Genomic DNA, 12757 nt, shown 5'->3' with positions numbered 1-12757 from the left:
TAAATGTAGAAGTTAGACTCAATTATGCTAAAATTTTAAAGGTAATATAGAATTTGACAACAAAATTAACATTCATTAAGGAAATAAATTTATTTATGGCTATTTCCTAATTATAAATAATAACAAGACTTATATGAAAAATATTAATGTCATCATTTTTATTAATTAAATCATAATATTAGATAGTTGATAGTTTCATAGGCGGAAATTATTAAGTAATTACGTAAAAATTAGCAACGAACAAGCAATGAGGATGCAGAAAAAATCGATTATATAATATCAATTTCATAATTAAAATATGTCACATATCATATTCTCATATATTCTATTTATTATCTATTCTATTATATAAAAATTAAGTTTCTACACTTAACAATGGAGTTAACATGACATACTTATGAGAATGTTTAGCGATTTGTTTCTTTTAACTCATTAAATATAATTTATTATGATAAATTAACTATATCAACTAACTTATTTGATTCGATATTTAAATATCACATAATTTATTATAATTTATATTAATTTGATTTGGTAGTATTTTTTAATTTATTTCTTTTAATATTCTGTTAGTATTTTTTAATTTATTAAACCAAATTAATTATACTAATTATCTGTATTAATTAGATAATTAGATTAATTAATTAATCATTAAAATAATAAATCTATGAATAAAATATATTCTCGAGATATTTTTTACTAATAATTAAATCAAATCAAATTATATTTATTGAGCTAAATTTAAATCATGTGGATTAAGGACTAAACTAAAATAAAAAAATTTTTTACTTATTCAAATTGAACGCAATAAATAAAATTAAATTTGTTAGATAATCATGATCTTTTGGTCTTCTATATATAGATAGCCATATAAAATTATAAAAATCATCATATTTTTTAAGTTACTACACAAATATTATATTTTAGGTAATCGTATATTTTTAATTATAAGTCTCTATAAAATAAAAAATATATAAAATAAATAACATATATATAATTTTAAAGTTATTAATCATAGATTATGGACAATTTTTTTTTTAAAAAAAATCTTATGGATCAACATGTAATTTTTTATATTTTTATTTTTTTTCTAAAATTTTTCAGACTTATCAACCTTTAAGTTGTCTCTACATCACTTCTCAAAACATTATGATTTCACAAGATATAATATGTGGGGTAAATCACCTTTATAAACCATTTGCATACCAATTTTACGTATATTCCTCAAATTAAAAAAGACTACGTGCATGTCTCAATTTACATATATATGTAAATCAAATTTATGAAGTTCGAAGTATGTGTTTTCGTAGTAAATCGAATCTATAAGATTCGAATTACTTGAATGCTATCTGTGCTACTAAATCGAACGAAGGAGATTCAATTTAAAATGAGCTGGATTGCTACTAAGTGAGTATAAATCGAACCTTAGCTCATTGCTTCGATTTAGCATGGACCACATAAATCGAAATTTATAGATTCGATTTAGCAGGGGATGACATAATTCAAATTTTTTGAATTCAATTTACTTTCGAATCACAATGTCAAGTAATTCGAATCCTAAAGATTCGATTTACTACTTATTACCCTAATTCGAATTCATTAAATTCGATTCATATAGAAATGTAAAAGGAGACAACTAGGTAACGTTTTTGGATTTGGAGAATTCAGGTAATTTTGGGGTGGCTTTAGTTTATCAACGTAAAATTAACCAAATATGTGATATTAGTTATTGTTATATATATGAAAAATATGATTTATTTATGTATTGTTTGGATTAGAAGAATTTGTAGAAAAATAAAATGCTGGAGAATAAAATGGATGAAAAAATCAAGTTTTTATCCTCTCATTTTCTTTCTTTCCATTTTCTTTCCTCTTATTTTCCATCTTATATCCAAACAATAGTTTAGTGTTTATCTATTTATCTTCTATTAATATTGTTATAACAAGGATACATGTGACTTTATAAAAATGATATAATCTAAACTCTGATTATCATAAAAACAGTCAAAATGGATATTTGCAAGGATCACTCACATTTTGGGGCTAGATGGAGACTCGTGAAATCTTCACGACCTGCCACGCGAAAAAGGATAGGGACTAGGAGTGGCAAATAGGTCGAAATCCGTCGGACTGGCCCGCATAACCCGCCAAAAAAGGTGAGTTGGGCTGGAATTTTGAGACTGCCAAATTTAAAAAACCTACCTATCCCGCACCGCTTAATCCATGGGTTTCGGCAGGCGGGGGCGGGGGCGGGGGCGGGGTGGAACAAACTTTTCTGCTGGGCCAAGCTTTTATTTTATTAGGGCCATTTTTTTACAAATTTCTATGATGTCATTGATCTATAAGAGGATGAAGTTGATAATTGAAGATGTTATAAGTTATATTTTGGATTACATTTTATGTTTGATTAATTATCAACTTGAAGATGTTTAATTATATATTTTGGATAATATTTGTTTTGGTTTGAACAATGTTGGTTTTATTATTTTGTTTCAAAAAATTTGGTTTATAATTATGTTTATTACATATTTATCATTATTAAAATTTTAATGTGTGTGAATTTAAAAATTATAATTTTTTTATATTTTTAGAAATTATAAATTATTGAAATTGTTGTGAAATTATATATATTGTTTAATATTTAATGGTTTATAAAAAAAAGGAGATCCCGCCAGCCTACCATTAGGCGGAACGGGGGAGAAATTCAAGACCGCCTTACTAGGAGGGGCGTGGCGGACCAGCCCACTAGATGAAGGACTGTTGGCGAGACAGGGCGGGTTTTTCCATTTGCCACTCCTAATGAGAACAAGGACATAAGTACCCGCTCCATTGAACCTATTAAATATACACAAATATAAAATTATTAATTTGTCCTAATTTATATATACATAAATCAATTTCTTGAATTTAGTAACCCTAATTTCTGCTTTCAATTCAATTTTTTTCTTTTTCTTCTAGACTCATTCTCAGCCTCGATCCTCTCTCTCTAACTCACTTTCTCTGCCTCTCAAGTCTGTCACTACTTCGCTCAATATCGTCTCAAAAAATTATGTTATGTTATTATGTTGGAACATGTTTTTATGTTTTCTCCTTTTAAAATATTATTTTTCATAACGAATATGTTATAAATTGTGTTGAATTATATTAAATTGATTATTTTATGATTATTATATTATGTCCTTTTGTGTTAATTTTTTTTAAAAGTTTTCAAAGAATATCTGTAGATATTCGAGAAGATCTGCGTTCCCTAAGGGATAATTAAACAGAAACTTGCAATGACGAAGAAGCTAAGGAATGCGGGCATTTTTTTTTCAAATAGGAATGAGGGATGGGAAGGGGCTTCTCACGCTCTCCTAAGTACTCATTACCATATCTAACTGGCAATGGAGATCCAATTTGAGTCGATTTAAGAGGGGATGCATGGACTTTATCTACATTGGGCCTTTAAGGTAATGAACCTAAGTTAGATTTGGGACCTTAACAATGGATTTTAGTTGATCTACCTTGCATTGATGTCTTACCTGACCCAAATATATCTTGGATTAATATTTTGAGTCATTGTTATAGCAAATACTATACTATTTAACATTATATCACTTAGTATATATAAAAGTTGGATATATTTACAAGACATTTTTTAATTCAAATTAAAAAAATTAATTATCTCTTTTTTAGCTTTAAATATTATTTTCTAATGTAACGAAAAAATAAAAATAACAATAATTACTCACATAATTAAAATAGATAATCTTAATATATACATGACACTATATATATCAAGAATTATTATATATGATATATAATTTTCTTTATATATTCACTTTTCACATATCTTCCCAACTAACATCAAATTCCTAAATAATTGCTAATTGATCTCATTTATATTTTTTTTATTTTTATTTCTTCACTATTATAAAAAAAATTTATTCAAATTTTCGTAACACTATTTTAACCTCAGTTTCCTTTCTTTCATCTATATTTATCCATCAATATTCATTTTAAAATCAACCATTTTAATAATTAGATACGCATCATCATGTGTCATATCATGATGTTTCATATTTAACCTTATATTCCTTAATTAATTTTTATTGTATATCGTTTACATTTTTAGTTCTTTCTTTTTAAAAAAAAAAGCGAATTAACTCTATTATGATTTTTCAATTAGTGTGATTGATTTTTTTTAATAGATTTATAGAAATAACTGATTTAAATATTTATACCAATATATATCACACGTTATTAAGATTTTTTTTCTCAATTTTATCTATTAAATTCTCTATTTCCAATACTAATACTTCATTATATTTTAGTTACTTCTGTAATTAATTCTTTTTATAAATAAAATCTCTAATTCATTATATATTCAATTTAATTATGGGATTGTGTTTCAATCCGGCCCAGTTGACCTAATATCCAGAGTCGAATGGTTGGCCGACCCGACGATCTCACACGACTCAAGTTGGAGGTGACCCGAATGTCACCTCCCCTCGAACGATGCACATGACAGCTGGAAAGGAAGCTTCCTGAAAAATGAGTCTGATTTTGTGGAACCTGTCCTAGTATAGGTTATATATGAGGAGGGCCCTACCCCTCCCCAGAAAACAGAAGTACGTCACCTATCCTTTATCCTAATTGTCATCTTTGTACGGACACTGATTTGAGTGTCGGAGTTTTTTTGCAGGTGGTCCCTCCACACCAAATTGCAACTCGGCAGGACCTCACTCCCCGACTTCATTCTCTTTAAGTTGGTCCGAAAGATCCTAACGTACGAAAGCGAACCGAATCCAGCATCCTCATCTCCAAACATCAAACACATCCGACCTGTTTAGGAGTTGAATTATCGAATAGATTGATTTTTTTAATAGAATAATATATTAAATATCATTATGGATAATTAATTCAATCTATGTTAAAATTATAAAAAAAAAAAAGAACATATGAGTATAATCTCTATAAAAAATGTAAGTAAAAAGAATATGATTAGATTTAAAACTAGCACCAAATTCTATCCAAAGGTCAGAGTTACCAATCTACTCAAAGACATTAAACCAGAATGAATATTTGCAAATAAGGTTAGCATTCTCATCCCTACAAACTGGTGACAGTACCTTATCTGTTCCAACTTTCTAAATACGTAATGATATGCAAACCAAAAAAAATTGTAGTTATCCAACAAACAATAATAACACTCAGTTAGCTAAGTGCTAAAATACCTCACCTAAAAAACCTAGGTGCTAAAATATCTCACGAAAGTCTCTCTTGAAAGGATTACATACAAAGGGTGTGACATACACTTTTAATTTAAGCAATAAATAAAAGATAAAAAATTAGAAAAAAGAGGAAGTAGAAGTAGAAGAGAGAAGGGAGAAAAAAAATAACCTATATTTAAGCTAACTACTGTCATTTGTAATTCGAATAAGCAATTTTTTTCCTCTTCTTAAAAATGAAACTAATTTGTATATGTATTTCTTTTAAGGAAACTGTTGTTTTATATCTCATTTGAAAAGATCAACCCTATTGGCCAATTTTCATCAATTCTTTCATTAACAATTTAATACAGTGTTTTTAATCATTTTTCACATGTCAAAATAGTTACACTTGCATAGTAGAAATAGTAACTAATTTACTCCAAATTAAATTTAAAAAAAAGTATATATAAATTAAAAAAAAAATCAACAAAGTTTTCAAGAAGGAGATGTTAACCACGCAACTATCTCTTCTCTAATGTTCGTTTTTCAAACACAACTGATACGAGTAATGTTATATATATGATCATGGTTCTTCAATTGTAAAACCTATGCTATCAACTACATGACACTATATATACGTGTAAAGTACTTCTATTAGAAAGGATACTATTTCTTTTTTTTTTTCCTATAGATTGCTGTAGAATAATTTGTTCTATTGCAATTTATAGTAGCCTAAATAAACCCTCTTGAATCCGAGTTTCAGGGATTTGTGAATGTCACCATTGTTGGATGTATACTACCAAAATCATCATCAGAATAAAGGGTCTTGATACTATTATTGTTTTTAGGCTATTCAAATTGAGAAGCTCTAGAAGAGGTAAATAATAATCTCTTTATCTCTTCACTCGTATTCATATGTATTATTATTATTATTATTATTATTATTATTATTATTATTATTATTATTATTATTATTATTACATTTTGTATATATGTAATAATAATAATAATAATAATAATAATAATAATAATAATAATGTAAACCAAAAAAACCAAAATCACAGGAAAAACGTGCCCTCAGCATTATCCGTTTTAGAAAAATAAAAACTAAAACGTCTTGCCATATTTTTTGGGTTCAAAAAATCATCTGAAAAACATGATAGAGTAATTCAAAAGCACATGAATAAAAAATTGAAATTTGAATTGCTATTTTTACATGACCTAATGAATTTTTATTTGAAACTTGAAGATCTTTTTTATTTTTTTATTTTTTTAATTTTCAACTCATTATAATATTTTACGTTGTTAAAGATCTTAACTCAAAACAATTCTACAATGATAAAATTATTAAAGATTGGTATTTTATATTTTTAATCAACAACATATAAATTGTTTTATGATTTTCAATATCTGATTGTTTAACTTTTTTTTAAAAGAAAAAAATGAATTAAATTTGATTTAACTGAGAATTTTTTTAAAAAATAAAACATTAAAAATAAATTAAAGAAAGAAGAAAAGCTTTATCCTGCCATCAAGTCACTGTTCAAACTTCCACGTAAAATCCTTGACCTGTTACTTTTTGCCATATGTAACTAACTTTGATCCCAGATGCTAGCAAAGCATTTTAATTAAGTTCCATGATTAGCTTTATGAAATTCAAACTATTAAAAGAAATTTTTTATAATCATGACACTTCCCTTGTATAGAATGCAGCATCTCCTTGACTCATTGTGGGAATGCCACCAATGACCTTCACAAAATTTCCCAATTAGTTATCAATCTACGTATACATACATGCACATAACAATTAATGCATAATAATATATATAAGAATGGTTATTATTATTGTTGTTGTTTAGTGTAACATATGTTAGGTTTTTGTGTCATATTAATAAAGAAGATTAATCACATTTTAGGAAATACAAATATAAGTATTATATGTTAATAATATATCCTTATTCTATATTCCAAACGTAAAGGAGAAAAAAAAATTTAAGAAAGTATTTAAAATTTTTAATGAAAAAATAATAAATTTGAATATGGTTTTAGAAATTCAAAATTCAAGAGATTTTAATCAGAAATTTTGGCTATTTAAAATAAGGAATTTTAATTCTCCTAAAGAGAAGGAATCTCATTTCTCCTATATCTCTCTATCTCATTTCAAATTACATTTGAATTCTTATATTCGAAATATTAAAATTTAAAAGAGTTCGATTACAATGTTCCCATAATTGCAAAACCTTATACCAAAATTAAAAAAGCAATAGCATCAAAGAATCTACACCCGTAGTAGTCTTCACACTTGCACTCTTCCTTATCTTAAATTCCCCAATCACGATCATAATCACCGTCTGATTTCTCAAAACAATTCCACAAACCGTGTTGCATAGCCTCTCATCTCAACTGCAAAATGGTTCTCAACAATGTTGATGAAGAATCAAGCAGAAAATCAAAAGCGTCATCAATGGTAAGGTACAACTCAGCATTGGGTCAGATAATGATGATTGGGGTAGTATGCTTCTGTTGCCCTGGAATGTTCAATGCACTATCAGGGATGGGTGGTGGAGGCCAAGTTGACCACACTGCCTCCAACAACTCCCAAACGGCACTCTACACCGCCTTCGCTGTCTTCGGCGTCCTCGGCGGTGGCATCTACAACATCCTTGGACCTCACCTTACGCTCTTCGCAGGTTGTTCCACCTATGTTGTTTACGCGGGTTCGTTCCTCTACTATAACCATCACAAGCACCAATCTTTTGCGGTTGTTGCTGGTGCACTCCTTGGTGTTGGTGCTGGTCTTCTTTGGGCTGCACAAGGTACACCGCCAATTTCGAACTTAAATTAAGTTGATCCCCAATCTTTTTTTTTTTATCCATTTTTAATTTTTTATTTGTTTGTTTTAGTGGAGAAAGCAGTTAATGTTGGGTGACAACTAATTGGAGATAAAAGGGTAAATACGACGTGGTTTTATTTAAAATAAGTTAATTGGTAAACGTGTTTAACATAGTCATAGAATTTCTGTTGGATAATCATTAGTTATTTTGACTAACATGACATTAGCTAGTTGAATGTACGATCGTCAAAATTAAATTCTTGTTTGGTTAGTTTCAAATAGGAAAAGTATAAAGAGCCAATGAAATATTTATACAATGTGTACAATGGAGGTTTAGGGAATATTAGAAATATAATCATTAGTGTTACTTTTTTCCATCAGCTAAAGCTTTTGGGATGAGTAGTACCATAACATAGTATTAGAGCACTAGATTCGAAAGGTCAAGAGTTCATCAAATTTGTGATTATTTGTTCATCAAATTGTGTATATCACATCATATCATATTGTATATGATAGTTATTGTGGGTGTGTGATGAAACATAGGTGCTATGATGACATCTTACCCTCCATCAAACAGAAAAGGGACTTACATATCAATTTTCTGGAGCATATTCAACATGGGGGGTGTAATTGGTGGCTTGATTCCTTTTATATTGAACTACCATCGCAGTGAAGCTGCTTCTGTCAATGATGGAACCTACATAGCCTTCATGTGCTTCATGTCATTGGGGACACTCTTGTCTTTGGCTATTTTGCCTGCAAGTAAGGTTGTACGCTTTCATCCATCCATACTTCAAAATTGCCAACACATACTCAGTGTTTTAATAGTTGAAGTAAAGATAAATTTATCAAATTATGTATTGAATCTAATACTTGTATCCATATCAATGCAATATAGGTTGTGCGCGACGATGGGACAAAGTGTAGCAGCATCATGTACTCAAATGTGTCCACTGAATGCTTTGAGATTCTCAAGTTGTTCCTCAATTGGAAGATGCTTCTAATTGTTCCTGCTGCATGGTCAAGCAATTTCTTCTACACCTACCAGTTCAACAATGTCAATGGGGCATTGTTCAATTTGAGGACTAGGGGTTTGAACAATGTGTTCTATTGGGGTGCACAAATGTTGGGGTCAGTTGGGATTGGACACATAATGGATTTCAGCTTCAAGAGTAGAAGGAAGAGGGGTATTGTGGGAATTTCATTGGTTGCTCTTCTTGGGTCTGCTATTTGGATTGGTGGACTCATCAATCAGATCAAGTACTCTTCAAATAATAATGGATTGACTGAAAAGTTGGATTTTAAGGACTCAGGGTCAAGATTTGCTGGTCCTTTTGTATTGTATTTTTGTTTTGGTTTGCTTGATGCCATCTTCCAAAGTATGGTTTATTGGGTCATTGGAGCACTTGCTGATGATTCTGAGATTCTTAGCAGGTAATTTTTGTAGAAAAGACTAAACTCTCTGATTTAGTTATTTGCTGAATTCTTTCTCTACTAGTATTTGATTCATCAATAGAAATAGGTAGTTTAATTATTAGGGGAGTATAAGTAATTTGTGATTAGCAAAAGGTTAAAATGTTTATTATTTTAGTCACTGGGACTTACTATATTTTCTCATAATACCCTAAAGAATAAAGATCACTTAATGCCAAATTAGTAGTTAAACTCAAAATACACAAACATTGTCCTTATTTTGACTATATTTAATTTCCAAGTTAATAGAAAATGGACAAATTTTGTCTCGAGATAGAGAAGTTTTGTTTATTGTTCTTATATCTTTCTTCTTTAATATCTCTTTTTTTTTTTCTAAAAATAATTACCAAACCAAATCTAGAAGATCAATAAACAAATTAATGTACAGGTCCCTGAAAAAACAATTTACTAACAAATTAGTCCTTGACATGCCACCAGTAGTAACATAATAATACCACGGCTAATTAAATATCTTTATAACAACTAAGTTGTCAGCGGTATTTTGATATTGGCGAAATTATGCAGATACACAGGGTTCTACAAAGGAATACAAAGTGCAGGAGCTGCAGTTGCTTGGCAAGTTGACACACACAAGGTGTCTCCAATGTCTCAATTGATTGTGAACTGGGTTCTCACTACAATAAGCTATCCATTACTTCTAACTGTTGTCATCTTAGCTGTGAAAGATGACAATAAGGATGAAAATAACAATGCCCGAGAATCTAGTTGAATCTGTCTTGTTCTTATGGCTATTTGATCTAGCTAGTTGATTGCTTTTATGAAATTGAAAATGTTTATCTCAGTGTATATGGAAGTGGAACTCATTTGTGTAAATGATAGAGACTAGTGAGAAAAGAAACTAGTCAGTTTGTTACAGAGTGATATAGGTTTATATACACCTAACTATAACCTGAGTTGTATTTATTAGACATCACACTTCAGCATGCACAACAAAATATAGCCTTAAACTTGGTGCTTGAGAACTTTTTCTTGGTGCATAAATAAAATATTTGTTATTGTTTTCTTTTCCTTATTTCATGAAGAAACATTGAGTCAATTTTCCGTTGTACTTGCTTTCTTTTTATTATTATCTTCTCCTATAGAAGTATGCACTTCTCAAATTTATTACTTTCAAAGTTTCAAAATAACTTCCATAGTTTTGATTTGTTTATACATTAAAAAATTAATATGTTTAGATGTAAAATAAATATAAATATATTTATTTTTAATTTATCAAAAAAAAGTTAAATCAACAATTATTTTAAAACAAAAAAATGTTAATTATCACTTTCTTAACATATTTACATGCACACAAAAATATAAATTATCAAATTAATTATTTATATAAAATATATTTTAAAACATAAAATACACACTAAAAATAAGTTGATGACTGATTTATAATATGTTAATAATATTTTTATTCTTTTTGATCAAAGATACATATTGCATTATATTCAATCAGGAAAAGAATATAATTTGTCCAAAATGCAGGACATTACAGCAAAAGAAGTGGATTTTTCCAAAAAATTTCTTCATACAAGTGAAAAAGAAGTGAACGAATAAACTAAAGAAGAAGAATTTTACCAAGATAAGTCTTGCTTGCTATTCCCCTTGCCTTCAATTAATCAATTCTTCCTATCTGATCGGTTTTAACCTAGTCGCCAATGCGGTCTTCTTTGACTTTCTTTGCAGCTACATCCTCCGTGAGAGTTTGGCAGTGTTTTGAATCATGTCCTAAACAAGCACAATAAGTACAAAACTTTCCAATGCCCTCATATTTAAGGCCAATTTCAATAGTCTTCTGATCTGGTCCTGCCAACTTAAGATTATCTTTCAGTTTTTTTTTGCCATTGGTCATCACTTTAGCCTTAATAATTCTGGTTTCCTTCCCTCTAACTTGGAAGAAACCAATATCTTCAACCTCACCTAGGCTTCTTCCCAATTTAGATCCAACCTCCAAGGTTTTGAACTGTTCTGTCATGCCCCAAAATTGAACCCAAATAGACCAACAACTTGGTCTTATCTTGGTTATTCCATTCTTTGTCCCCTTTTATAACTCAAAGTGTCCTCTATTTTGCCACTACCTCCTCTGTCTGGACCGATTTGAAAGAACGATTTGCTCAGAGTGATCTTCTCCGAATTGCTGAGTTGCAAGAAGAAATCTATGCACTTAAGCAGGGCACTCTGTCTGTCACCGAGTTCTACACATCACTGAAGTCTCTTTGGGAGGAACTCGACAGTTCTCGCCCTCTCCCGGTCTGTTCATGTCCAGCAACACTCACAGATCACAAGATTTTATAATTCGCTTTCTTAAGGGATTGGATGAACGGTTTTCGGTGGTGAGATCTCAAATACTTCTCCTAGACCAATTACCTCCAGCAACCAGAGTTTTTTGCATTGGTCATCCAACATGAACGACAGCTACAAGTTACCGCTGGGATTCTAGACGATCCACGTTCCATCACTGCCGCCGTCGATTCGCGGCACCCCTCACAAGGTCGCGGTCGCGGTCGCTTTTCCTCCGGCAAGGGTCGCGGTGGTTTTCCCTCCAACGCGGGACGTGGTGGTTCCTCTAAGTTCTGTACGCATTGCGGTCGTAATGGCCACACGATTGAAGTTTGTTATTCGAAACACGGGTTTCCATCAGGGCATCCACGTCACTCTGGTAGTCCACATCACTCCGTTGCTGTCACTGCCGCCACTCATTCAATCGCCCCTCCAGTGTATGATGAGAGGGCAGCCCTAGGTCATGTTGAAGGGCATACCCATCAGCCGAATCCAAACCCAATTTTGGACCTTTCACTAGCCCAACAACAAGCTCTCATAGCACTTCTCAAAAAGACTGAGTCTCCCTCTTCAGAATATAGAGATAATGGTTCATCAAATCAAAATGGGTTTTTGCCTAATCCGAGTACTCATTATCTTTGTTCTTCAAACACATTTTCTATTTTAAATAATTTTTCCAACAAAAATACCTTTTTAAATTTTTGGATTATTGATTCTGGTGCCACAGACCATATTGCATCAAACTTATCTTGGTTTATTTCATATTACAAAATCTCTCCCATTATCATTCACTTACCAAATAACACTAAAGTCACTACTTTCTATAAGGGTTTTGTGCAATTTTCTTCATCTTTAATCCTTCATGATGTTCTTTATCTGCCTTACTTTAATTTTAACATTATTTTCATATCCAAAATTACTTTCAATCTTCAATGTCAACTCACTTTTTCATCTTCTTCTTGCACTTTAC

At 30.4% G+C, this 12757-nt stretch overlaps 1 protein-coding gene across 1 annotated transcript; it reads left to right on the top strand.

The window, feature by feature from the left end:
• LOC107608078 (UNC93-like protein 1) lies at positions 7434–10353 on the top strand. Its single transcript, XM_016309965.2, has 4 exons — positions 7434–8008; positions 8569–8792; positions 8924–9459; positions 10024–10353. Exons 1-4 carry the CDS (start codon positions 7603–7605, stop codon positions 10226–10228), a joined length of 1371 nt encoding a protein of 456 aa, XP_016165451.1. The 5' UTR covers positions 7434–7602; the 3' UTR covers positions 10229–10353.

Source organism: Arachis ipaensis, chromosome B07, assembly GCF_000816755.2.
Source record: "Arachis ipaensis cultivar K30076 chromosome B07, Araip1.1, whole genome shotgun sequence".
Classification (NCBI taxonomy): Eukaryota; Viridiplantae; Streptophyta; class Magnoliopsida; order Fabales; family Fabaceae; genus Arachis; species Arachis ipaensis.
The sequence above is the reverse complement of the archived record's forward strand: the minus strand, read 5'-3'. Positions and strand labels throughout refer to the sequence as shown.